We start from the raw sequence: 25,501 nt of genomic DNA on the forward strand, positions 1-25,501 counted from the left end.
GACGTTAGCAAAAGCGGATCTAATTGACTCAAGCCCTAAAGCCATAACAAAAAACCACAAGGTCATCAAAACATTACCATGTACTGGGAGTGTGTCAAAGCCTTGTCTCCTGGGTAAAGGTGGGAGGAGCTAGAGGCATGAGATACCTAGAGGGAGCTGAGATTGATTGTAATTGGTTAACAGAGTAAGACTGACGGCTAATGTTCAGTACATCCGCTTTCCTGCAGCAAGGGTTAGGGTTATAACCTCTGAACACTAGAACCTTATAACCTCAGAACACTAAAACCTTAGAACACTAGAACACTAGAACCTTAGAACCTCAGAACACTAGAATCTTCGAACCTCAGAACACTAGAACCTTGGAACACTGGAACCTTAGAGCACTAGAACCTTAGAACACTAGAACCGTAGAACCTCAGAACACTAGAACCGTAGAACCTCAGAACACTAGAACCTTAGAACACTAGATGCGTAGAACCTCAGAACACTAGAACCGTCAGAACCTCAGAACACTAGAACCTTAGAACCTTAGAACCGTATAACCTCAGAACACTAGAACCTCAGAACACTAGAACCTCAGAACACTAGAACCTCAGAACACTAGAACCTTAGAGCACTAGAACCTTTGACCCTTAGAACACTAGAACCGTATAACCTCAGAACACTAGAACCTCAGAACACTAGAACCTTAGAGCACTAGAACCTTAGAGCACTAGAACCTTTGAACCTCAGAACACTAGAACTCACAATGTGGGAACATTGGAACGCGCACCTCTCTGCAACAGTCCTCTGGCCTCGCTGTGCTCACTTCTCCCTATCAAAACGTCAGAGGGTGAAGCAGTAACGCAGCTGTTAGCTCCTGTCATCTAAAAGCGCATCTCCACAACGGCCCAGTTAAAGTCAGTCAGTCCCTCTGTGTCCCTGCCAGGACAGACAGAAGGACAGGGCAGAAGGACAGGACAGAAAGACAGGACAGAAGGACAGGACAGAAGAACAGGACAGAAGGACTGGACAGAAGTACAGCCAGAAGGACAGCCAGAAACAGGACAGAAGGACAGACAGAAGCACAGACAGAAAGACAGGACAGAAAGACAGGACAGAAAGACAGGACAGAAGAACAGGACAGAAGGACTGGACAGAAGGACTGGACAGAAGAACAGGACAGAAGGACAGACAGAAGGACAGACAGAAGGACAGGACAGAAGGAGTGTCCATGCACGAGCAGAGCATAAATCATAAAGCATAAAGCATAAAGCATAAAGCTCACTGCTTGGGTCAGCAGACGTGTGTTTCAATTACTTCATTTTGTCCTGTGTGTGTGTGTGTGTGTGTGTGTGTGTGTGTCTGTGTGTGTGTGTGTGTGTGTGTGTGTGTGTGTGTGTGTGTGTGTGTGTGTGTGTGTGTGTGTGTGTGTGTGTGTGTGTGTGTGTGTGTGTGTGTGTTCTTTCACAGGCTCCAGAGGAGAGAAATTATGATCAGGCAGGGTTGTGGACGACCCAGGACAGGCTGCGGGTCCTTCTCTCCTGCCTCTCTCCTATGTCACACAGCTGTTTCCCAAGCTCCTGCGGCCTCGCCCCGAGTCTGACTGCCGACCATTTACATTTTTAAAGCCCGGCAACGCATCTGCACCGGTTGCCATGGCATCACTGAAGGGGTCAAACACAGTTGAGACGAGGTATTATTGATTAGTTATAAACTTAATCAGGGAAGTAACAAAACATGTTGTGTGGTCATTTTGATTTTTAGATGAACTATATCTTTAAACGGAGGTTACCTGAGAAACAGGACCGTCATGTCAGGAAGTGAACAAATATGATCGCTAGGCCGATATTCAACAGCATCACCATAGCAACCAGGATAGAGTTAGGAGCCTGCGAAGGCAACGTGAAGGAGAGTTAGGACAAAGACCCTCAACCGACACATCCCAGAATTATGCACATCATCTCTTTAACAGGAATAAGATAAATAACTGTTCACTATCGATAAATAAATAAATAATAATATAAAAAAATAATAATAATAATTTCAACGCAGCCTTATGTCTAACTATCGCAACATAGTCAGTGGTGGAGACAGGATTTTGTTCACTGTGGGAGCTATGGGGTAGCTTGGTGATTAGGTAGGGGTAGCTATGGGGTAGCTTGGTGGTAGGTAGGGGTAGCTTGGTGATTAGGTAGGGGTAGCTTGGTGATTAGGTAGGGGGAGCTATGGGGTAGCTTGGTGTTTAGGTAGGGGTAGCTTGGTGATTAGGTAGGGGAGCTATGGGGTAGCTTGGTGATTAGGTAGGGGTAGCTATGGGGTAGCTTGGTGGTTAGATAGGGGTAGCTATGGGGTAGCTTGGTGATTAGGTAGGGGTAGCTATGGGGTAGCTTGGTGGTAGGTAGGGGGAGCTATGGGGTAGCTTGGTGATTAGGTAGGGGTAGCTATGGGGTAGCTTGGTGATTAGGTAGGGGTAGCTATGGGGTAGCTTGGTGATTAGGTAGGGGTAGCTATGGGGTAGCTTGGTGATTAGGTAGGGGTAGCTATGGGGTAGCTTGGTGATTAGGTAGGGGTAGCTATGGGGTAGCTTGGTGATTAGGTAGGGGTAGCTATGGGGTAGCTTGGTGATTAGGTAGGGGTAGCTATGGGGTAGCTTGGTGATTAGGTAGGGGTAGCTATGCGGTAGCTTGGTGGTAGGTAGGGGTAGCTATGGGGTAGCTTGGTGGTAGGTAGGGGTAGCTATGGGGTAGCTTGGTGATTAGGTAGGGGTAGCTTGGTGATTAGGTAGGGGTAGCTATGGGGTAGCTTGGTGATTAGATAGGGGTAGCTATGGGGTAGCTTGGTGATTAGGTAGGGGTAGCTTGGTGATTAGGTAGGGGTAGCTTGGTGATTAGGTAGGGGTAGCTATGGGGTAGCTTGGTGGTTAGGTATGGGTAGCTATGGGGTAGCTTGGTGATTAGGTAGGGGTAGCTTGGTGATAAGATAGGGGTAGCTTGGTGATTAGGTAGGGGTAGCTATGGGGTAGCTTGGTGATTATGTAGGGGTAGCTTGGTGATTAGGTAGGGGTAGCTATGGGGTAGCTTGGTGGTAGGTAGGGGTAGCTTTGGGGTAGCTTGGTGATTAGGTAGGGGTAGCTTGGTGATAAGATAGGGGTAGCTTGGTGATTAGGTAGGGGTAGCAATGGGGTAGCTTGGTGATTAGGTAGGGGTAGCTATGGGGTAGCTTGGTGAATAGGTAGGGGTAGCTATGGGGTAGCTTGGTGATTAGGTAGGGGTAGCTATGGGGTATCTTGGTGATTAGATAGGGGTAGCTATGGGGTAGCTTGGTGATTAGGTAGGGGTAGCTATGGGGTAGCTTGGTGATTAGGTAGGGGTAGCTATGGGGTAGCTTGGTGGTAGGTAGGGGTAGCTATGGGGTAGCCTGGTGGTAGGTAGGGGTAGCTATGGGGTAGCTTGGTGATTAGGTAGTGGTAGCTTGGTGATTAGGTAGGGGTAGCTACGGGGTAGCTTGGTGATTAGATAGGGGTAGCTATGGGGTAGCTTGGTGATTAGGTAGGGGTAGCTTGGTGATTAGGTAGGGGTAGCTTGGTGATTAGGTAGGGGTAGCTATGGGGTAGCTTGGTGGTTAGGTAGGGGTAGCTATGGGGTAGCTTGGTGATTAGGTAGGGGTAGCTTGGTGATAAGATAGGGGTAGCTTGGTGATTAGGTAGGGGTAGCTATGGGGTGGCTTGGTGATTATGTAGGGGTAGCTTGGTGATTAGGTAGGGGTAGCTATGGGGTAGCTTGGTGGTAGGTAGGGGTAGCTTTGGGGTAGCTTGGTGATTAGGTAGGGGTAGCATGGTGATAAGATAGGGGTAGCTTGGTGATTAGGTAGGGGTAGCAATGGGGTAGCTTGGTGATTAGGTAGGGGTAGCTTGGTGATTAGGTAGGGGTAGCTATGGGGTAGCTTGGTGATTAGGTAGGGGTAGCTATGGGGTAGCTTGGTGATTAGGTAGGGGTAGCTTGGTGGTAGGTAGGGGTAGCTTGGTGATTAGGTAGGGGGAGCTATGGGGTAACTTGGTGGTTAGGTAGGGGTAGCTTGGTGATTAGGTAGGGGTAGCTTGGTGATTAGGTAGGGGTAGCTATGGGGTAGCTTGGTGGTAGGTAGGGGTAGCTATGGGGTAGCTTGGTGATTAGGTAGGGGTAGCTATGGGGTAGCTTGGTGATTATGTAGGGGTAGCTTGGTGGTAGAGAGGGGTAGCTATGGGGTAGCTTGGTGATTAGGTAGGGGTAGCTATGGGGTAGCTTGGTGATTAGGTAGGGGTAGCTATGGGGTAGCTTGGTGGTAGGTAGGGGGAGCTATGGGGTAGCTTGGTGATTAGGTAGGGGTAGCTATGGGGTAGATTGGTGGTAGGTAGGGGGAGCTATGGGGTAGCTTGGTGATTAGGTAGGGGTAGCTATGGGGTAGCTTGGTGATTAGGTAGGGGTAGCTATGGGGTAGCTTGGTGATTAGGTAGGGGTAGCTATGGGGTATCTTGGTGATTAGATAGGGGTAGCTATGGGGTAGCTTGGTGATTATGTAGGGGTAGCTTGGTGGTAGAGAGGGGTAGCTATGGGGTAGTTTGGGGATTAGGTAGGGGTAGCTATGGGGTAGCTTGGTGATTAGGTAGGGGTAGCTATGGGGTAGCTTGGTGATTAGGTAGGGGTAGCTATGGGGTAGCTTGGTGGTAGGTAGGGGGAGCTATGGGGTAGCTTGGTGATTAGGTAGGGGTAGCTATGGGGTAGATTGGTGGTAGGTAGGGGGAGCTATGGGGTAGCTTGGTGATTAGGTAGGGGTAGCTATGGGGTAGCTTGGTGGTAGGTGGGGGTAGCTATGGGGTAGCTTGGTGATTAGGTAGGGGTAGCTTGGTGATTAGGTAGGGGTAGCTATGGGGTAGCTTGGTGATTAGATAGGGGTAGCTATGGGGTAGCTTGGTGATTAGGTAGGGGTAGCTTGGTGATAAGATAGGGGTAGCTTGGTGATTAGGTAGGGGTAGCTATGGGGTAGCTTGGTGATTAGGTAGGGGTAGCAATGGGGTAGCTTGGTGATTAGGTAGGGGTAGCTATGGGGTAGCTTGGTGATTAGGTAGGGGTAGCTATGGGGTAGCTTGGTGATTAGGTAGGGGTAGCTATGGGGTAGCTTGGTGATTAGGTAGGGGTAGCTATGGGGTAGCTTGGTGATTAGGTAGGGGTAGCTATGGGGTAGCTTGGTGATTAGGTAGGGGGTAGCTATGGGGTATCTTGGTGATTAGATAGGGGTAGCTATGGGGTAGCTTGGTGATTAGGTAGGGGTAGCTATGGGGTAGCTTGGTGATTAGGTAGGGGTAACTATGGGGTAGCTTGGTGATTAGGTAGGGGTAGCTATGGGGTAGCTTGGTGATTAGGTAGGGGTAGCTATGGGGTAGCTTGGTGATTAGGTAGGGGTAGCTATGGGGTAGCTTGGTGATTAGGTAGGGGTAGCTATGGGGTAGCTTGGTGATTAGGTAGGGGTAGCTTGGTGATTAGGTAGGGGTAGCTATGGGGTAGCTTGGTGATAGGTAGGGGTAGCTATGGGGTAGCTTGGTGATTAGGTAGGGGTAGCTATGGGGTAGCTTGGTGATTAGGTAGGGGTAGCTATGGGGTAGCTTGGTGATAAGATAGGGGTAGCTTGGTGATTAGGTAGGGGTAGCTATGGGGTAGCTTGGTGATTAGGTAGGGGTAGCTATGGGGTAGCTTGGTGATTAGGTAGGGGTAGCTATGGGGTAGCTTGGTGATTAGGTAGGGGTATCTATGGGGTAGCTTGGTGATTAGGTAGGGGTATCTATGGGGTAGCTTGGTGATTAGGTAGGGGTAGCTATGGGGTAGCTTGGTGATTAGGTAGGGGTAGCTATGGGGTAGCTTGGTGATTAGGTAGGGGTAGCTATGAGAAAAATAGAAACAGATACTTCACATTGCCTTTCCACCTTTCTCTCCTCTGCTCGGGCCGTATGTATCAAGCGTCTAGGATCAGTTCCCTCCTCTCCATGTAATCTGATTCATTATAATCTAGGATCAGGTCCCTCCTGTCCATGTAATCTTATACATTATGATCTAGGATCAGGTCCCTCCTCTCCATGTAATCTGATTCATTATAATCTAGGATCAGGTCCCTCCTCTCCATGTAATCTGATTCATTATGATATAGGATCAGGTCCCTTCTCTCCATGTAATCTGATTCATTATAATCTAGGATCAGGTCCCTCCTCTCCATGTAATCTGATTCATTATAATCTAGGATCAGGTCCCTCCTCTCCATGTAATCTGATTCATTATAATCTAGGATCAGGTCCCCCCCTCTCCATGTAATCTGATTCATTATAATCTAGGATCAGGTCCCTCCTCTCCATGTAATCTGATTCATTAGAATCTAGGATCAGGTCCCTCCTGTCCATGTAATCTTATACATTATGATCTACGATCAGGTCCCCCCCTGTCCATGTAATCTGATTCATTATGATCTAGGATCAGGTCCCTCCTCTCCATGTAATCTGATTCATTATAATCTAGGATCAGGTCCCTCCTCTCCATGTAATCTGATTCATTATGATATAGGATCAGGTCCCTTCTCTCCATGTAATCTGATTCATTATAATCTAGGATCAGGTCCCTCCTCTCCATGTAATCTGATTCATTATAATCTAGGATCAGGTCCCTCCTCTCCATGTAATCTGATTCATTATAATCTAGGATCAGGTCCCCCCCTCTCCATGTAATCTGATTCATTATAATCTAGGATCAGGTCCCTCCTCTCCATGTAATCTGATTCATTATGATATAGGATCAGGTCCCTTCTCTCCATGTAATCTGATTCATTATAATCCAGGATCAGGTCCCTCCTCTCCATGTAATTTGATTCAATATAATCTAGGATCAGGTCCCTCCTCTCCATGTAATCTGAGTCATTATAGTCTAGGATCAGGTCCCCCCCCTCTCCATGTAATCTGATTCATTATAATATAGGATCAGGTCCCTCCTCTCCATGTAATCTGATTCATTATGATCTAGGATCAGGTCCCCCTCCTCTCCATGTAATCTGATTCATTATGATCTAGGATCAGATCCCCCCTCTCCATGTAATGTGATTCATTATGATCTAGGATCAGGTCCCCCCTCTCCATCTAATCTGATTCATTATGATCTAGGATCAGGTCCCCTCCTCTCCATGTAATCTGATTCATTATGATCTAGGATCAGGTCCCCCTCCTCTCCATGTAATCTGATTCATTATAATCTAGGATCAGTCCCCTCCTGTCCATGTAATCTGATTCATTATAATCTAGGATCAGGTCCCCCCCTCTCCATGTAATCTGATTCATTATGATCTAGGATCAGGTCCCCCTCCTCTCCATGTAATCTGATTCATTATAATCTAGGATCAGTCCCCTCCTGTCCATGTAATCTGATTCATTATAATCTAGGATCAGGTCCCCCCTCTCCATGTAATCTGATTCATTATAATATAGGATCAGGTCCCTCCTCTCCATGTAATCTGATTCATTATGATCTAGGATCAGTCCCCCCTCTCCATGTAATCTGATTCATTATGATATAGGATCAGGTCCCTCCTCTCCATGTAATCTGATTCATTATGATATAGGATCAGGTCCCTCCTCTCCATGCAATCTAGGATCAGTTCCCCTTCTCCATGTAATCTGATTCATTATGATATAGGATCAGGTCCCCCTCCTCTCCATGTAATCTGATTCATTATGATCTAGGATCAGGTCCCCCTCCTCTCCATGTAATCTGATTCATTATAATCTAGGATCAGGTCCCTCCTGTCCATGTAATCTGATTCATTATGATCTAGGATCAGGTCCCTCCTCTCCATGTAATCTGGTTCATTATAATCTAGGATCAGGTCCCCCTCCTCTCCATGTAATCTGATTCATTATAGTCTAGGATCAGGTCCCTCCTGTCCATGTAATCTGATTCATTATGATCTAGGATCAGGTCCCCCCCTCTCCATGTTATCTGATTCATTATGATCTAGGATCAGGTCCCTCCTCTCCATGTAATCTTATTCATTTTAATCTAGGATCAGTCCCCCTCCTCTCCATGTAATCTGATTCATTATGATCTAGGATCAGGTCCCCCTCCTCTCCATGTAATGTGATTCATTATGATCTAGGATCAGATCCCCCCTCTCCATGTAATGTGATTCATTATGATCTAGGATCAGGTCCCCCCTCTCCATCTAATCTGATTCATTATGATCTAGGATCAGGTCCCCTCCTCTCCATGTAATCTGATTCATTATGATCTAGGATCAGGTCCCCCTCCTCTCCATGTAATCTGATTCATTATAATCTAGGATCAGTCCCCTCCTGTCCATGTAATCTGATTCATTATAATCTAGGATCAGGTCCCCCCTCTCCATGTAATCTGATTCATTATGATCTAGGATCAGGTCCCCCTCCTCTCCATGTAATCTGATGCATTATAATCTAGGATCAGTCCCCTCCTGTCCATGTAATCTGATTCATTATAATCTAGGATCAGGTCCCCCCTCTCCATGTAATCTGATTCATTATAATCTAGGATCAGGTCCCTCCTGTCCATGTAATCCGATTCATTATAATCTAGGTTCAGTCCCCCCTCCTGTCCATGTAATCCGATTCATTATGATCTAGGATCAGGTCCCCCTCCTCTCCATGTAATCTGATTCATTATGATCTAGGATCATGTCCCCTCCTCTCCATGTAATCTGATTCATTATGATCTAGGATTAGGTCCCCCTCCTCTCCATGTAATCTGATTCATTATAATCTAGGATCAGTCCCCTCCTGTCCATGTAATCTGATTCATTATAATCTAGGATCAGGTCCCCCCTCTCCATGTAATCTGATTCATTATAATCTAGGATCAGGTCCCTCCTGTCCATGTAATCCGATTCATTATAATCTAGGTTCAGTCCCCCCTCCTGTCCATGTAATCCGATTCATTATGATCTAGGATCAGGTCCCCCTCCTCTCCATGTAATCTGATTCATTATGATCTAGGATCAGGTCCCCTCCTCTCCATGTAATCTGATTCATTATGATCTAGGATTAGGTCCCCCTCCTCTCCATGTAATCTGATTCATTATAATCTAGGATCAGTCCCCTCCTGTCCATGTAATCTGATTCATTATAATCTAGGATCAGGTCCCCCCTCTCCATGTAATCTGATTCATTATGATCTAGGATCAGGTCCCCCTCCTCTCCATGTAATCGGATTCATTATGATCTAGGATCAGGTCCCCCTCCTCTCCATGTAATCTGATTCATTATAATCTAGGATCAGTCCCCTCCTGTCCATGTAATCTGATTCATTATAATCTAGGATCAGGTCCCCCCTCTCCATCTAATCTGATTCATTATAATCTAGGATCAGGTCCCTCCTGTCCATGTAATCCGATTCATTATAATCTAGGATCAGTCCCCCCTCCTGTCCATGTAATCCGATTCATTATGATCTAGGATCAGTCCCCCCTCCTGTCCATGTAATCTTATACATTATGATCTAAAAGGCTAAACTGATCTTAGATCAGCTCTCCCACTATGAGACGCTGTACTCTACTTACCTTCTCTTCGTCCTTTCCCTCAGCCATCTCCATACTGGCCTTCTTGGTCTCTGCTAGGCTCTTTGGTTTCAGCGAATCCTGCTTCCTGAGTTTCCACGGTTCGCTGGTGGGCGTCGGCTTGTGGGTTGGCGGGGCCATCCTGGCCAGGGTCAGTTGACTGGGCTCCTCGTCCTCCTCAGGCTCAGGTTCCGGGGGCAGGAGTCCCCTGGATGGGGTTTTAACGTAGTAGCTATGATACTGAGAGTGGAGCTGACCTATTCCATTACCAGGACCCACTACCGTCTGTGGAGCAGCAGCCTTGGGAGGTGGTACGTTGGTGGGGCCGGGCTCCAGGGCCTTGGGGGGTTTGGCCGGAGCTGGAGCATCCTCGTCTCTGACCTGGGGAGGTGGTACGTTGGTGGGGCCGGGCTCCGGGGCCTTGGGGGGTTTGGCCGGAGCTGGAGCATCCTCGTCTCTGACCTGGGGAGGTGGTACGTTGGTGGGGCCGGGCTCCGGGGCCTTGGGGGCCTTGGCCGGAGCTGGAGCATCCTCGTCTCTGACCTGGGGAGGTGGTACGTTGGTGGGGCCGGGCTCCAGGGCCTTGGGGGGTTTGGCCGGAGCTGGAGCATCCTCGTCTCTGACCTGGGGAGGTGGTACGTTGGTGGGGCCAGGCTCCGGGGCCTTGGGGGGTTTGGCCGGAGCCTCCTTGTATCTAATTTGGGAAGAGGGAGCAGCAGATATTGGAGGCTCGGCAGCGATGGACACCCTCTCCTCTTTACTCAACTTTCTGCTCGACCGCTCCTCATTGCTAATCTTAAGGCCCGGCTTCTCCTCTTTGCTGGCCTTGCGACTGTGTGACGATTCGTCCTTGCTGATCTTAAGACCCGGCTTCTCCTCTTTGCTGGCCTTGCGACTGTGCGACGATTCGTCCTTGCTGATCTTAAGGCCCGGCTTCTCCTCTTTGCTGGCCTTGCGACTGTGCGACGATTCGTCCTTGCTGATCTTAAGACCCGGCTTCTCCTCTTTGCTGGCCTTGCGACTGTGCGACGATTCGTCCTTGCTGATCTTAAGGCCCGGCTTCTCCTCTTTGCTGGCCTTGCGACTGTGCGACGATTCGTCCTTGCTGATCTTGCGGGAGGCGGCGGTGGAGACGCTGTTGCTGTGTGGCGACGGGGGAGGGGTGGGCCCGGCGGGGTTGTCCTTCTCCTTCTCTTCAGGGGGATCCTTGGGGATCTCCACTGGCTCCATGAACGCCTGCTTAATATAGTCAGGACCTATAGGGGGAGACAGACAGAGACACAGCTCATGTTTATTCAATTAACACACTCTTAACCTGTTATGGCTAGGGGGCAGTATTTTCACGGCTGGATAAAAAACGTACCCGATTTAATCTGGTTACCACTCCTACCCAGTAACTAGAATATGCATATACTTATTACATATGGATAGAAAACACCCTAAAGTTTCTAAAACTGTTTGAATGGTGTCTGTGAGTATAACAGAACTCATATGGCAGGCCAAAATCTGAGAAGGTTTCATTCAGGAAGTGGCCTGTCTGACAAGGTGTCGTTCTTCTTGTCTCTGTTTATTGAAGAGTGAGGATCTTAGCTGTCCCGTGACACTTCCTACGGCTGCCATAGGGTCTCAGAAGGCGGTAAAAAGCTGAATCGTGGCTTTGCAGGCTCTGGCTGAAAAAAATTAGCGCGTTTGGGTAGTGGCTGGTTACAGTACTGTGAGACTCAGGCTCGTGCCCGCGTCGACCGAAAGCTTTGTTTACTTTCCTCTGTTTAGCTAAATGGACATTCCCGGTCGGAATATTATCGCTTTTTTACGAGAAAAAATGGCATAAAAATGGATTTTAAACAGTGGTTGACATGCTTCGAAGTACGGTAATGGAATATTTCGATTTTTTTTGTCACGAATTGCGCCATGCGCGCGACCCTTCTTTACCATTTCAGATAGTGTCTGGAACGCACGGACAAAACGCTGCAATTTGGTTATAACAATGGATTATTTTGGACCAAACCAACATTTGTTATTGAAGTAGCAGTCCTGGGAGTGCATTCTGACGAAGACAACAAAAGGTAATCAAACTTTTATAATAGTAAATCTGATTTTGGTGAAGGCTAAACCTGCCGGGTGTCTAAATAGCTAGCCTGTGATGCCTGGGCTATGTACTTAGAATATTGCAAAATGTGCTTTCACCAAAAAGCTATTTTAAAATCGGACATATCGAGTGCATAGAGGAGTTCTGTATCTATAATTCTTAAAATAATTGTTATGCTTTTTGTGAACGTTTATCGTGAGTAATTTAGTAAAATACTTCACTTGTAACCATACCTCACCTGTAACCATACTTCACCTGTAACCATACCTCACCTGTAGCCATACTTCACTTGTAACCATACTTCACCTGTAACCATACTTCACCTGTAACCATTGGCGAAAATCTGATATCAACTTTGGAGGGGACAATTACATGAAATTTTCTCAAGAGCAATTCCTGAGGGGGACACCAAAAGTAGTGCTGTAACACATAGCCTACATTGTAATATGGTAAATGTATATTGAGGAACCAAAGAAATAAGGTGTTTGCCGTACTCCTAACTACCGGTACCCAAAACTACGCAACTAATCACAACAGCAATACCATTGCCTTTAACAAATCTTAGTTCAGTCACCAGTTTAAGTTGAGAGTGGGGGTATCCATGGCATTTTCCAATTATGTTCCTATTTTACAAGTCAAACAAATTGAGAACCTTTCATAATGTTGCCAAACAAAGACTCAACAAACTTACCTGAGACTCCCTGTCTCTGCCAGTCTGTCCCTGCATATCTGTCCCCAACTCTGCTGTCTGTGTGCCATCTGTTGCCTGCTCTGCCTAATGACATCATTGTGAAACATTTCCATTAGAATTTCATTTCTTTCTTATGAACATTTTATCAACTAGTCTTTGAAATATTAGGCTACTAGGGTTCTTACTATGCGTTTTGGTGTATTGAAAAATACTCTGATGTCTGTCTTTTATTTTTCTGCCATTTTTCTACCTGGCTGGCTGGCTGGCTACACACACAGTGTGTAGGTTATTTACAGTAGGAGATGGGCTTCTATCATCTTCAATCATTCTATTTGGGCTTCGATCTAAAAGGTAGCTAGCAAATGTGAAACGGATTAAAATGACAAGAGTTGACAGCTGTATGAGTTCACCATTTACACAACATATGCTGCAACCTTTTGTAATTTTAATAGTTTGTTTCATATTGGCTGGCTTCCAACAATAGCTGAATTTGCAAAGCTAGCGAGCACCAATTCAGTTTCAGTGGTGTTTGCTATAATCTTTGCTACCCGGGTTAAATAAAGGGGAAATAAAATAAATAAATAAAAGTTCACTTGCGACAATTTAGCTTTTGCAACGAGACCATTAAATATATTTAAGACAATGGTAGAAGAGAGTGTAGTTCTGTTCAGTTTGGATTTCAGTTTATCGCTAACCTTATCACAGGGACTTTGAAGCACTAATTTACATCATCTGCATGCTGATTCCATCTTTGACGACGCCACATAAATGGAATAGGTACTAGCTAGCTTAATAGTTAATATTTGCGCGCTAGCTCTGCATATTCATCTAGTGTGTGCGCGCGATTGACTGGATTAACCTCACGTCAGTTACGTGCATTGAGTGCCTTTCAGACAGTAGATACGACCTCTCTGTTACCTAGCAAGCTAAGGAACTGGCAGTGGATCAAACCATTGTGAGGCAAAGGGTGGGGGGGTTGCAATCTTTTGAAACTTAAAAACGCGCTATTAAGTGTCTATAATCAGCAATATTGATTTCATTGCGTATTATTAATATTATTTAAATTAAATAGTTATGTTTCAGTGATATATTGGGGGGGGACAAATCATATTTTTCCCAGGATAGGGGGGTCGTGCCCCCCCGTCCCCCCCGGGATTTCCGCCCCTGCCTGTAACCATACTTGACCTGTAACCATACTTCACCTGTAACCATACTTCACCTGTAACCATACTTCACTTATAACCATACTTCACCTGTAACCATACTTCACTTGTAAGCATACTTCACCTGTAACCATACTTCACTTGTAAGCATACTTCACTTGTAACCACACTTCACCTGTAACCACACTTCACCTGTAACCATACTTCACCTGTAACCATACTTCGCCTGTAAGCATACTTCGCCTGTAAGCATACTTCACTTCATTTAGTGAGTCATTTAGTGAGTAATTTAGTGAGTCATTTAGTGATTCATTTAGTGAGTCATTTAGTGAGGTTATACATCTGTTTGTGCCTGGTGCAAGACAAAGTGAACTCATACACATTCGTTTCTGTTCCAGATCTGTTGTTAATAATCCTGTAGATACAGTGAGGGAAAAAAGTATTTGATCCCCTGCTGATTTTGTACGTTTGCCCACTGACAAAGAAATGATCAGTCTATAATTGTAATGGCAGGTTTATTTGAACAGCGAGAGACAGAATAACAACAAAAAAATCCAGAAAAACGCATGTCAAAAATGTTATAAATTGATTTGCATTTTAATGAGGGAAATAATTATTAATGCTGCTCGGATCTCACGCATCCCCAGGCCACCTACTTTCCTGAGCATGTCTGTGTCAACCAGGGGAAATAAATCCATCGTGCCTTTGTGTGGTAGACTAAGGCACATATCATCCAACTTCTCATCAGGTCTTAACTGATACCCAGCCTAATGTTTGATCTTATCTCTGAAATATACAGAAAATACATCACATTTTCATGTGGAGGAAAGTCCACATAGATTTGCAGGGGAGGATTTATCAAACCATAAATCGTCTCTAATTATTCTGATTAATAATGATCAAGTTAGTAAAATGAGCCCGTCTGTCATTTCTAATGGTCTTCTTATATATGCCAAGTTGCTCTCTCAGAATATCATAGTGGACCTTTATTATTTTAGTTATTTTAGCATATATATATATATACACTGCTCAAAAAAATAAAGGGAACACTTAAACAACACAATGTAACTCCAAGTCAATCACACTTCTGTGAAATCAAACTGTCCACTTAGGAAGCAACACTGATTGACAATACATTTCACATGCTGTTGTGCAAATGGAATAGACAACAGGTGGAAATTATAGGCAATTAGCAAGACACCCCCAATAAAGGAGTGGTTCTGCAGGTTGGGACCACAGACCACTTCTCAGTTTCTATGCTTCCTGGCTGATGTTTTGGTCACTTTGAATGCTGGCGGTGCTTTCACTCTAGTGGTAGCATGAAACGGAGTCTACAACCCACACAAGTGGCTCAGGTAGTGCAGCTCATCCAGGATGGCACATCAATGCGAGCTGTGGCAAGAAGGTTTGCTGTGTCTGTCAGCGTAGTGTCCAGAGCATGGAGGCGCTACCAGGAGACAGGCCAGTACATCAGGAGACATGGAGGAGGCCGTAGGAGGGCAACAACCCAGCAGCAGGACCGCTACCTCCGCCTTTGTGCAAGGAGGAGCAGGAGGAGCACTGCCAGAGCCCTGCAAAATGACCTCCAGCAGGCCACAAATGTGCATGTGTCTGCTAAAACGGTCAGAAACAGACTCCATGAGGGTGGTATGAGGGCCCGACGTCCACAGGTGGGGGTTGTGCTTACAGCCCAACACCGTGCAGGACGTTTGGCATTTGCCAGAGAACACCAAGATTGGCAAATTCGCCACTGGCACCCGGTGCTCTTCACAGATGAAAGCAGGTTCACACTGAGCATGTGACAGACGTGACAGAGTCTGGAGACGCCGTGGAGAACGTTCTGCTGCCTGCAACATCCTCCAGCATGACCGGTTTGGCGGTGGGTCAGTCATGGTGGGGTGGCATTTCTTTGGGGGGCCGCACAGCCCTCCATGTGCTCGCCAGAGGTAGCCTGACTGCCATTAGGTACCGAGATGAGATCCTCAGACCCCTTGTGAGACCATATGCTGGTGCGGTTGGCCCTGGGTTCCTCCTAATGCAAGACAATGCTAGACCTCATGTGGCTGGAGTGTGTCAGCAGTTCCTGCAAGAGGAAAGCATTGATGCTATGGACTGGCCCGCCCGTTCCCCAGACCTGAATCCAATTGAGCACATCTGGGACATCATGTCTCGCTCCATCCACCAACGCCACGTTGCACCACAGACTGTCCAGGAGTTGGTGGATGCTTTAGTCCAGGTCTGGGAGGAGATCCCTCAGGAGACCATCCGCCACCTCATCAGGAGCATGCCCAGGCGTTATAGGGAGGTCATACAGGCACGTGGAGGCCACACACACTACTGAGCCTCATTTTGACTTGTTTTAAGGACATTACATCAAAGTTGGATCAGCCTGTTGTGTGGTTTTCCACTTTAATTTTGAGTGTGACTCCAAATCCAGACCTCCATGTGTTGATATTTCTAATTTCTAATGGTCTTCTTATATATGCCAAGTTGCTCTCTCAGAATATCATAATGGACCTGTAACTTTGACATTCTCCTCTTCCGCTCTGCAAAGAGTGTGCCAAGCTGTCATCAAGGCAAAGGGAGGCTACTTTGAAGAATCTCAAATCAAAAAAATGTATTTTTGATTCGTTTATTAACACGTTTTTGGTTACTACGTGATTCCATATGTGTTATTTAGAAAGAAAAACTCTTGAATGAGTAAGTGTGTCCAAGCTTTCTAATGTTGCTTATCTTATCTCGCAAACTCATCATATTTAGATGTGGAGGATTTTATCATAGTGGCATTTCTACATGAGTTGATAAGCTTTCCAAGCTCACACACTGAGGCAAAAAAAGGGTTGATCAAAGCGGTACGAAGGCGGGATCTGAATAGCAGAGTGGGCGTTCACTTCCTGATTTCCTGACTTCCTAGTCAAAGGACCACACCTGGTCTGTAGTCAAAGGGCCACACCTGGTCTGTAGTCAAAGGGTCACCCCTGGTCTGTAGTCAAAGGGTCACCCCTGGTCTGTAGTCAAAGGGTCACCCCTGGTCTGTAGTCAAAGGACCACACCTGGTCTGTAGTCAAAGGGCCACCCCTGGTCTGTAGTCAAAGGGCCACCCCTGGTCTGTAGTCAAAGGGCCACCCCTGGTCTGTAGTCAAAGGGCCACCCCTGGTCTGTAGTCAAAGGGCCACCCCTGGTCTGTAGTCAAAGGGCCACCCCTGGTCTGTAGTCAAAGGGCCACCCCTGGTCTGTAGTCAAAGGGCCACACCTGGCACAAGCTCCCATTTTGAAAATCTGCTGTTGCTATGTTGGCATCACAATCTGTTGTTTCAAAAATGATTTGAATGTTGTACCTGGTATTTGTGTGTGTCTGTATACTTGTCTTTTTTCTTCTTTTTGATATAACGAGGTATACAGTGAACTGAATCATGTCGACCTCTTGACCACGGTGATGTGTAATGCGAGACTTAAGACTCATATCTCCTAATAATCTGGCCATGTTATCGGTACCATGACGTCAGTGTCGTAGTTACTGTCGTGTTATTGTCTCTGCCAGGTGAATGCACAAGGTGAATGCACCAATTTGTAAGTCGCTCTGGATAAGTTAACGACGTAAATGTAAGTTAAAGAGTCAGCTGGGATGTGATGACGTGTTCCAGAACTGGATTTAAATATGTTCTAAATGAAAACATCACAGGGCTTCCTGGTCGCTCTGGATAACAGCGTCAGCTAAATGTAAATGTAAATGTAAGTTAAAGAGGGATGTGATGACGTGTTCCAGAACTGGATTTAAATATGTTCTAAATGAAAAAAATCACAGGGCTTCCGCTGACCGCGTTTATCTCAGCGTTGATCACATGACAGAAAGATAACCTGCTTAAGCATGCCTGTTAATACAGGGTCTCTAATACAGGCCCGGCTACTACTAATAACCGTGAATAACTGTCCTGAAATTAACACACTCAATCTGAACATACAGACTATGGCTGTGTCCCAAATGGCATCCGATACTCGATATAGTGCACTACTTTGACCAGAGCCCTATGTTTATACCAGGGGGGGGGAACTTAGGCAGAAAAAGTTCACGTTGAATCTACTGAGGCAAAAAAAAGGTCAATGTCGAAGTTGAATTCAATAAGAGGAAAGCTGTGAAATTGGGGAGGGCCAGAACAGTAATGTTTGGGAAAGATTTGGTAAGGTGATAAAATAGGATGACTGTGTTGCCGGCTGTGTGATGATGATTGTGAGGCCCTGTACACAAATGAGAGTCACAAGACAGGGGACGACATTTATATCCTCTCATATAGTCTAATATAATATTAATTGTAGGTTTATAACCTCTCATATAGTCTAATATAATATTAACTGTAGGTTTATAACATCTCATATAGTCTAATATAATATTAACTGTAGGTTTATAACCTCTCATATAGTCTAATATAATATTAACTGTAGGTTTATAACCTCTCATATAGTCTAATATAATATTAACTGTAGGTCTATAACCTCTCATATAGTCTAATATAATATTAACTGTAGGTTTATAACATCTCATATAGTCTAATATAATATTAACTGTAGGTTTATAACATCTCATATAGTCTAATATAATATTAACTGTAGGTTTATAACCTCTCATATAATATAATATTGACTGTAGGTTTAAAACCTCTCATATAGTCTAATATAATATTGACTGTAGGTTTATAACCTCTCATATAATATAATATTGACTGTAGGTTTAAAACCTCTCATATAGTCTAATATAATATTGACTGTAGGTTTAAAACCTCTCATATAGTCTAATATAATATTGACTGTAGGTCTATAACCTCTCAAATAGCCTCATATAATATTAACTCCTGCAGAATTAAGTCTTTCTTGCAGTAAAATGAAACACCAAATGTACATTTTGACTCGGGAATGGAAGTGGAAAATATTATTTATTTATTTCAGTATTTTGAGAGAATGAATACTTGCTATGGACCGTCTATAAAGGTGCTATCTTTATCAGCGTCATAAAATATGCATCCAAGCCGAAATAAATTCTTATCAGAAAATATGTTTGGTCACTATCACTGATTTTAATTTCCTTAAAACCAGTCAAACTGATGTCATTTCTTGTTGTTGAGGCATTGCATTTTCTCCCCGGTCCCTAAATGTCTGCTGCGTGAGAGAAGCAGATATGAAAGTATTCTAGGGCAGTAATGACATAAGAAAATAAATCCCGCACTCCGTTAAAAAAATCGCTCCGCTGTCTCTGACTGTACAGTGCATTTTCTATCTGACTACCTGCAGGTTAGAGTCGGGTGTGGGCCTCAGATTTGCGAGTGAACAAACAGCTGGGACTGCATCACTAGCTGGTACAGTTACAGTATATAGAACTGACAGAATTCTCCCAAACAGACAAACCTGTCAAACCTCAGACTCTTTCTCCTTTCCCTCTATCCTCTATCCTTCTATTCCAACCTCTCTCTTCTCCCTCTATCCTCCATCCTTCTATTCCAACCTCTCTCTTCTCCCTCTATCCTCCATCCTTCTATTCCAACCTCTCTCTTCTCCCTCTATCCTCTATCCTTCTATTCCAACCTCTCTCTTCTCCCTCTATCCTCCATCCTTCTATTCCAACCTCTCTCTTCTCCCTCTATCCTTCTATTCCAACCTCTCTCTTCTCCCTCTATCCTCCATCCTTCTATTCCAACCTCTCTCTTCTCCCTCTATCCTTCTATTCCATCCTCTCTCTTCTCCCTCTATCCTCTATCCTTCTATTCCAACCTCTCTCTTCTCCCTCTATCCTTCTATTCCAACCTCTCTCTTCTCCCTCTATCATTCTATTCCAACCTCTCTCTTCTCCCTCTATCCTCTATCCTTCTATTCCAACCTCTCTCTTCCTCTATCATTCTCTGCACTCTTCATCCTCCTAGTAATATAGTAGTATAGTAATATAGTACAGTAAAGTAGTATAGTAACACAGTAGTATAGTAATATAGTACAGTAAAGTAGTATAGTAATATAGTAGTATAGTAATACAGTACAGTAAAGTAGTATAGTAATAGAGTAGTATAGTAATATAGTAGTATAGTCATACAGTAGTATGGTAAAATAGTATGGCAATATAGTAGTATGGTAATACAGTGGTATAGTAACATAGTAGTATAGTAACATAGTAGTATGGTAATATAGTAGTATAGTAATACAGTAGTATAATACAGTAGTATAGTAATATAGTAGTATAGTAATACAGTAGCACAGTACTATAGTACAGTAAAGTAGTATAGTAATAGAGTAGTATAGTAATATAGTAATACAGCAGTATGGTAATATAGTAGTATAGTTATACAGTAGTACAGTAATATAGTAGTGTAGTAATAGAGTAGTATAGTAATACAGTAATAACGTAACAAAAGTTGTATGGTAATACAGTAGTATAGTAATACAGTAGTATAATAATACAGTAGTATAATAATATAGTAGTATAGTAATACAGTAGTATAGTAACATAGTACAGTAAAGTAGTATAGTAATAGAGTAGTGTAGTAATATAGTAGTATAGTAGTATAGTAGTATAGTAATACAGTAGTATAATAATATAGTAGTATAGTAATACAGTAGTATAGTAATATAGCAGTATAGTAATATAGTAGTATAGTAATAGAATAGTATGGTAATACAGTAGTATAGTAATACAGTAGTATAGTAACATAGTAGTATAGTAATATAGTAGTGCAATAATAGAGTAGTATAGTAATACAGTGGTATAATAATACAGTAGTATAATAATACAGTAGTGTAGTAATAGAGTAGTACAGTAATACAGTAGTAGAATTATACAGTAGTATAATAATACAGTAGTACAGTAACATAGTAGTATAATAATACAGTAGTATAGTAATACAGTAGTATAGTAACATAGTAGTATAACAATACAGTAGTACAATAATACAGTAGTGTAGTAATAGAGTTGTACAGTAATAGAGTAGCATAATAATACAGTAGTAGAATAATACAGTAGTATAATAATACAGTAGTACAGTAACATAGTAGTATAATAATACAGTAGTATAGTAACATAGTAGTATAACAATACAGTAGTACAATAATACAGTAGTGTAGTAATAGAGTTGTACAGCAATAGAGTAGCATAATAATACAGTAGTAGAATAATACAGTAGTATAATAATACAGTAGTACAGTAACATAGTAGTATAATAATACAGTAGCATAGTAATACAGTAGTATAGTAACATAGTAGTATAACAATACAGTAGTACAATAATACAGTAGTGTAGTAATAGAGTTGTACAGCAATAGAGTAGCATAATAATACAGTAGTATAGTAATACAGTAGTATAGTAATACAGTAGTATAATAGATAGAGCTTATTTATAGAGCTTTTGTTTCAGCCACAGATGCCAGCTCGCTTCATGCTAATCCTGGGGCATGTTTCCATGCCACACACACACACACACACACACGCACACACGCACACACACACACACACACACACACACACACACACACACACACACACACACACACACACACACACACACACGCACTAGAGAGCAGGCCCACGCTCCAACACAGACACTGTTCTGATGGTTTATTCCCTAACTCCTGCTGACCTTAATGTGGGATGAAGCGTCTTAACAAGGGGAACCTAAAACCAATCAGGGTTACAGGAAGCACTGGTGTGTGTGCGTACGTGTGAGGGACGGCTGTGTACATATATTTTTTTCTCAATTTTTTTGGTTGTAATTTACCAGACACTCTTCTCCAGAGCGATTTAGGGTTAAGTACCTTGCTCAAGGGCATTTCGGGCAGATTTTTCACATAGTCGGCTCAGGGATTCAAACCAGAGATCTTTCGTTTACTGTCCCAACTCTCTTAACCGCTAGGCTACCTGCTGCCCTAACGGCTCTTAACCGCTAGGCTACCTGCTGCCTTAACACTCTTAACCGCTAGGCTACCTGCTGCCCTAACGGTTCTTAACCGCTAGGCTACCTGCTGCCCTAACACTCTTAACCGCTTGGCTACCTGCTGCCCTAACGGTTCATAACCGCTAGGCTACCTGCTGCCCTAACGGCTCTTAACCGCTAGGCTACCTGCTGCCCTAACGGCTCTTAACCGCTAGGTTACCTGCTGCCCTAATGGTTCTTAACCGCTAGAATACCTGCTGCCCTAACACTCTTAACCGCTAGGCTACCTGCTGCCCTAACGGCTCTTAACCGCTAAACTACCTGCTGCCCTAACACTCTTAACCGCTAGGCTACCTGCTGCCCTAACAGCTCTTAACCGCTAGACTACCTGCTGCCCTAACTGTGTCTCTTAACCGCTAGGCTACCTGCTGCCCTAATGGCTCTTAACCGCTAGACTACCTGCTGCCCTAACACTCTTAACCGCTAGGCTACCTGCTGCCCTAACGGCTCTTAACCGCTAGGCTACCTGCTGCCCTAACGGTTCTTAACCGCTAGGCTACCTGCTGCCCTAACGGCTCTTAACCGCTAGGCTACCTGCTGCCCTAACGGCTCTTAACCGCTAGGCTACCTGCTGGCTTAACACTCTTAACCGCTTGGCTACCTGCTGCCCTAACGGTTCATAACCGCTAGGCTACCTGCTGCCCTAACGGCTCTTAACCGCTAGGCTACCTGCTGCCCTAACGGCTCTTAACCGCTAGGCTACCTGCTGCCCTAATGGTTCTTAACCGCTAGGCTACCTGCTGCCCTAACACTCTTAACCGCTAGGCTACCTGCTGCCCTAACGGCTCTTAACCGCTAGGCTACCTGCTGCCCTAACGGCTCTTAACCGCTAGGCTACCTGCTGCCCTAATGGCTCTTAACCGCTAGGCTACTTGCTGCCCTAACGGCTCTTAACCGCTAAACTACCTGCTGCCCTAATGGCTCTTAACCGCTAGACTACCTGCTGCCCTAACACTCTTAACCGCTAGGCTACCTGCTGCCCTAACGGCTCTTAACCGCTAGGCTACCTGCTGCCCTAACGGTTCTTAACCGCTAGGCTACCTGCTGCCCTAACAGCTCTTAACCGCTAGGCTACCTGCTGCCCTAACGGCTCTTAACCGCTAGGCTACCTGCTGCCCTAACGGCTCTTAACCGCTAGGCTACCTGCTGCCCTAACAGCTCTTAACCGCTAGGCTACCTGCTGCCCTAACGGTTCTTAACCGCTAGGCTACCTGCTGCCCTAACTGTAATATAATATACCATAAAATAATATACAGTACCAGTCAAAAGTTTGGACACACCTACTCATTCAAGGGTTTTTCTTTTTTTGTACTATTTTCTATTATCACTGTGTGTCTATGTGCTGTACATTCAGATGGAGGAACAGACATCTATCAGCATCACAGTACAATATAAGCTCATCAAGCAGAGCAGGAATAACACAGTCGGCGTTAACGGACAACTCCTGCCTACAGACTGGCAGCTAATATTAACAGGAACATTTATGCCATCTTCATCGTGCTTTACATACATACACTGACAATCACTGGTCCCACTATACAGAACTACACTACGCCTTGACCTCTTCCGGGTAGTGAGGTCTGGCCGCCGACAACCTGCCCGCTCGACCCCATGCTCTCCTCCCTTCTCCAGGCCATCTCTGGAGACCTTCTCCCATTCCTCACTTCCCTCATCAACTCATCCCTGACAGCTGGCTAACGACTTCAAAATGACCAGAGTCGCTCCCCTCCTCAAGAAACCAACACTTGACTCATCTGACGTCCAAAAACTACAGACCTGTATCCTTTCTTTCTTTTATTTCTTTCCAAAACACTTGAGCGTGCTGTCTCTGATCAACTCTCACGTTATCCTCTCTCAAAAACGATCTTCTTGATCCTAACCAGTCAGGCTTTAAAGGGGTCATTCAACCGAGACTGCTCTGCTCTGTGTCAAGGAGGCTCTCCGAACTGCCAAAGCCGACTCTCTCTCCTCTGTTCTCATCCTCCTAGATCTATCCGCTGCCTTCGACACAGTGAACCATCAGATCCCCCTCTCCACCCTCTCAGGGCTGGGCATCTCAGGCTCTGAAACACTCTTGGATTGCATCCTACCTGGCAGGCCGCTCCTACCAGGTGACGTAGAGGATCAGTGTCTGCACCACATGCTCTCACTACTGGTGTCCCCCAGGGCTCAGTTCTCGGTCCTCTCCTCTTCTCTCTATACACCAAGTCTCTCAGCTCCATCATATCCTCACATGGTCTCTCCTATCACTGCTATGAGGATGGACCTCTCCTCTTCTCTCTATACACCAAGTCTCTCAGCTCCGTCATATCCTCTCATGTTCTCTCCTATCACTGCTATGAGGATGACACTCAACTACTCTTCTCCTTCCCCCCTTCTGAATCCCAGGTGGCGACACGCATCTCTGCGTGCCTGGCAGATATCTCAGCTTGGAGGCCTGACCCACCACCTCGAGCTCAACCACCAATCAGACAGAGCTATTCTTCCTCCTGGGGAAAGCCTGCCGGCTCCAAGACCTCTCCATCACCGTTGGCAACTCCACAATGTCGCCCTCCCAGAGTGCAATGAACCTTTCCGTGTCCCTGTTGTTCTCTACAAACATCAAAGCAGTAAAAATCGTCTGTCCTCGGTTGCAACGCTCACTATCGAGTTCCAAACTGCCTCTGGAAACAACGTCAGCACAAGAACTGTTCGTCGGGAGATTCATGAAATGGGTTTCCGTGGCCGAGCAGCCTCACACGAGCTTAAGATCGGCGTCGGCTGGAGTGGTGTAAAACTCTGTCAGTCCGACGGACTAATCTGGGTTTGGCGGATGCCAGGAAAACGCTACCTGCTCTAATGCATAGTGCCAACTGTAAAGATCGGTGACATTAAAGACATGTTTCTCATGGTTCGGGCTTAGGCCCTTCAGTTCCAGTGCAGGGAAATCTTAAAGCTACATCATAAAATGACATTCTAGATGATTCTATGCTTCCAATTTTGTGGAAACAGTTTGGGGAAGGCCCTTTCCTGTTACAGAATGACAATGCCCACGTGCACAAAGCGAGGTCCATAAATAAATTAATTGGAATGCCGACAGCAAGCCAGGCCTACATGTAATCGTACAACATCAGTGCCCGACCTCACTAATGCTCTTGTGGCTGAATGGAAGCAAACCCCTGCAGCAATGTTCCAACATCTAGTGGAAAGTCTTCCCAGAAGACTGGAGGCTGTTATAGCAGCAAAGGGAGGGACCAACTCCATATTAATGCCCATGATTCTGGAAGGAGATTTTTGAAGACCAGGTGTCCACATACATTTGGCCATGTAGTGTATACACACACACACACACACACACACACACACACACACACACACACACACACACACACACACACACACACACACACACACACACACACACACACACACACACACACACACACACACTTTCTAACACTAGAAAGCAGCACAGATGAATGCCAAGCTTCATATGCGGATGGCTGTATCCCTCCATCTACTGTTGAATCGTTTGGTCAATGACTACGTTTACATGCATTATGATACATCGATATAAAACTGATTTATGGCAGAAGGCTTAGTATGGCAATAGTCATGTAAACACCTTTCTCTGCTAATCTTATCATCTCGCTACACCAGCAATAGCATCTGCTAAATATGTGTACTGTGTGACTAATAACAATTGTTTATTTAAATCGGCGTTAAGGTCAAAAATCAAAGTAAACATATACGCTGATTTAAAACACCTAGTTTTCTGAACAATCTTTGCAATGATTACGACATGTTAAAACTTTAATTGAGTGGTGTATTTGATCTGTGCATGCCAGTGCCACTGTCATGGGCGTCGTAAGGATTGGACCAAGGCGCAGCGGGTAAAGTGCTCATACTTAATTTATTCTATGAAAACACTTAAACAAAATAAACAAATGACGAAAAACAGTTTCATAAGGCTCCCGGGCTATACAGAAAACACATCCAGGCTATACCCACAAAACACAAGTAAAATAACATCAACTAA

At 44.8% G+C, this 25,501-nt stretch overlaps 1 protein-coding gene across 1 annotated transcript in view; it reads right to left on the bottom strand.

Moving 5' to 3' along the window:
* Nucleotides 1–1,355: 1,355 nt before the first annotated feature.
* Nucleotides 1,356–25,501, bottom strand: part of LOC106579742 (junctophilin-1) — a 122,756-nt gene continuing 98,610 nt past the window's right edge. The window contains exons 5-7 of the mRNA XM_045702849.1: nt 9,580–10,832; nt 1,775–1,871; nt 1,356–1,646 (exon numbers count right to left, since the gene is read on the bottom strand). Coding sequence (XP_045558805.1) covers nt 1,791–1,871; nt 9,580–10,832 — 1,334 coding nt within the window. The 3' untranslated portion in view covers nt 1,356–1,646; nt 1,775–1,790. The remainder of the gene's footprint in view (nt 1,647–1,774; nt 1,872–9,579; nt 10,833–25,501) is intronic.

This window comes from Salmo salar, chromosome ssa19, assembly GCF_905237065.1.
Source record: "Salmo salar chromosome ssa19, Ssal_v3.1, whole genome shotgun sequence".
NCBI classification, from domain to species: Eukaryota; Metazoa; Chordata; class Actinopteri; order Salmoniformes; family Salmonidae; genus Salmo; species Salmo salar.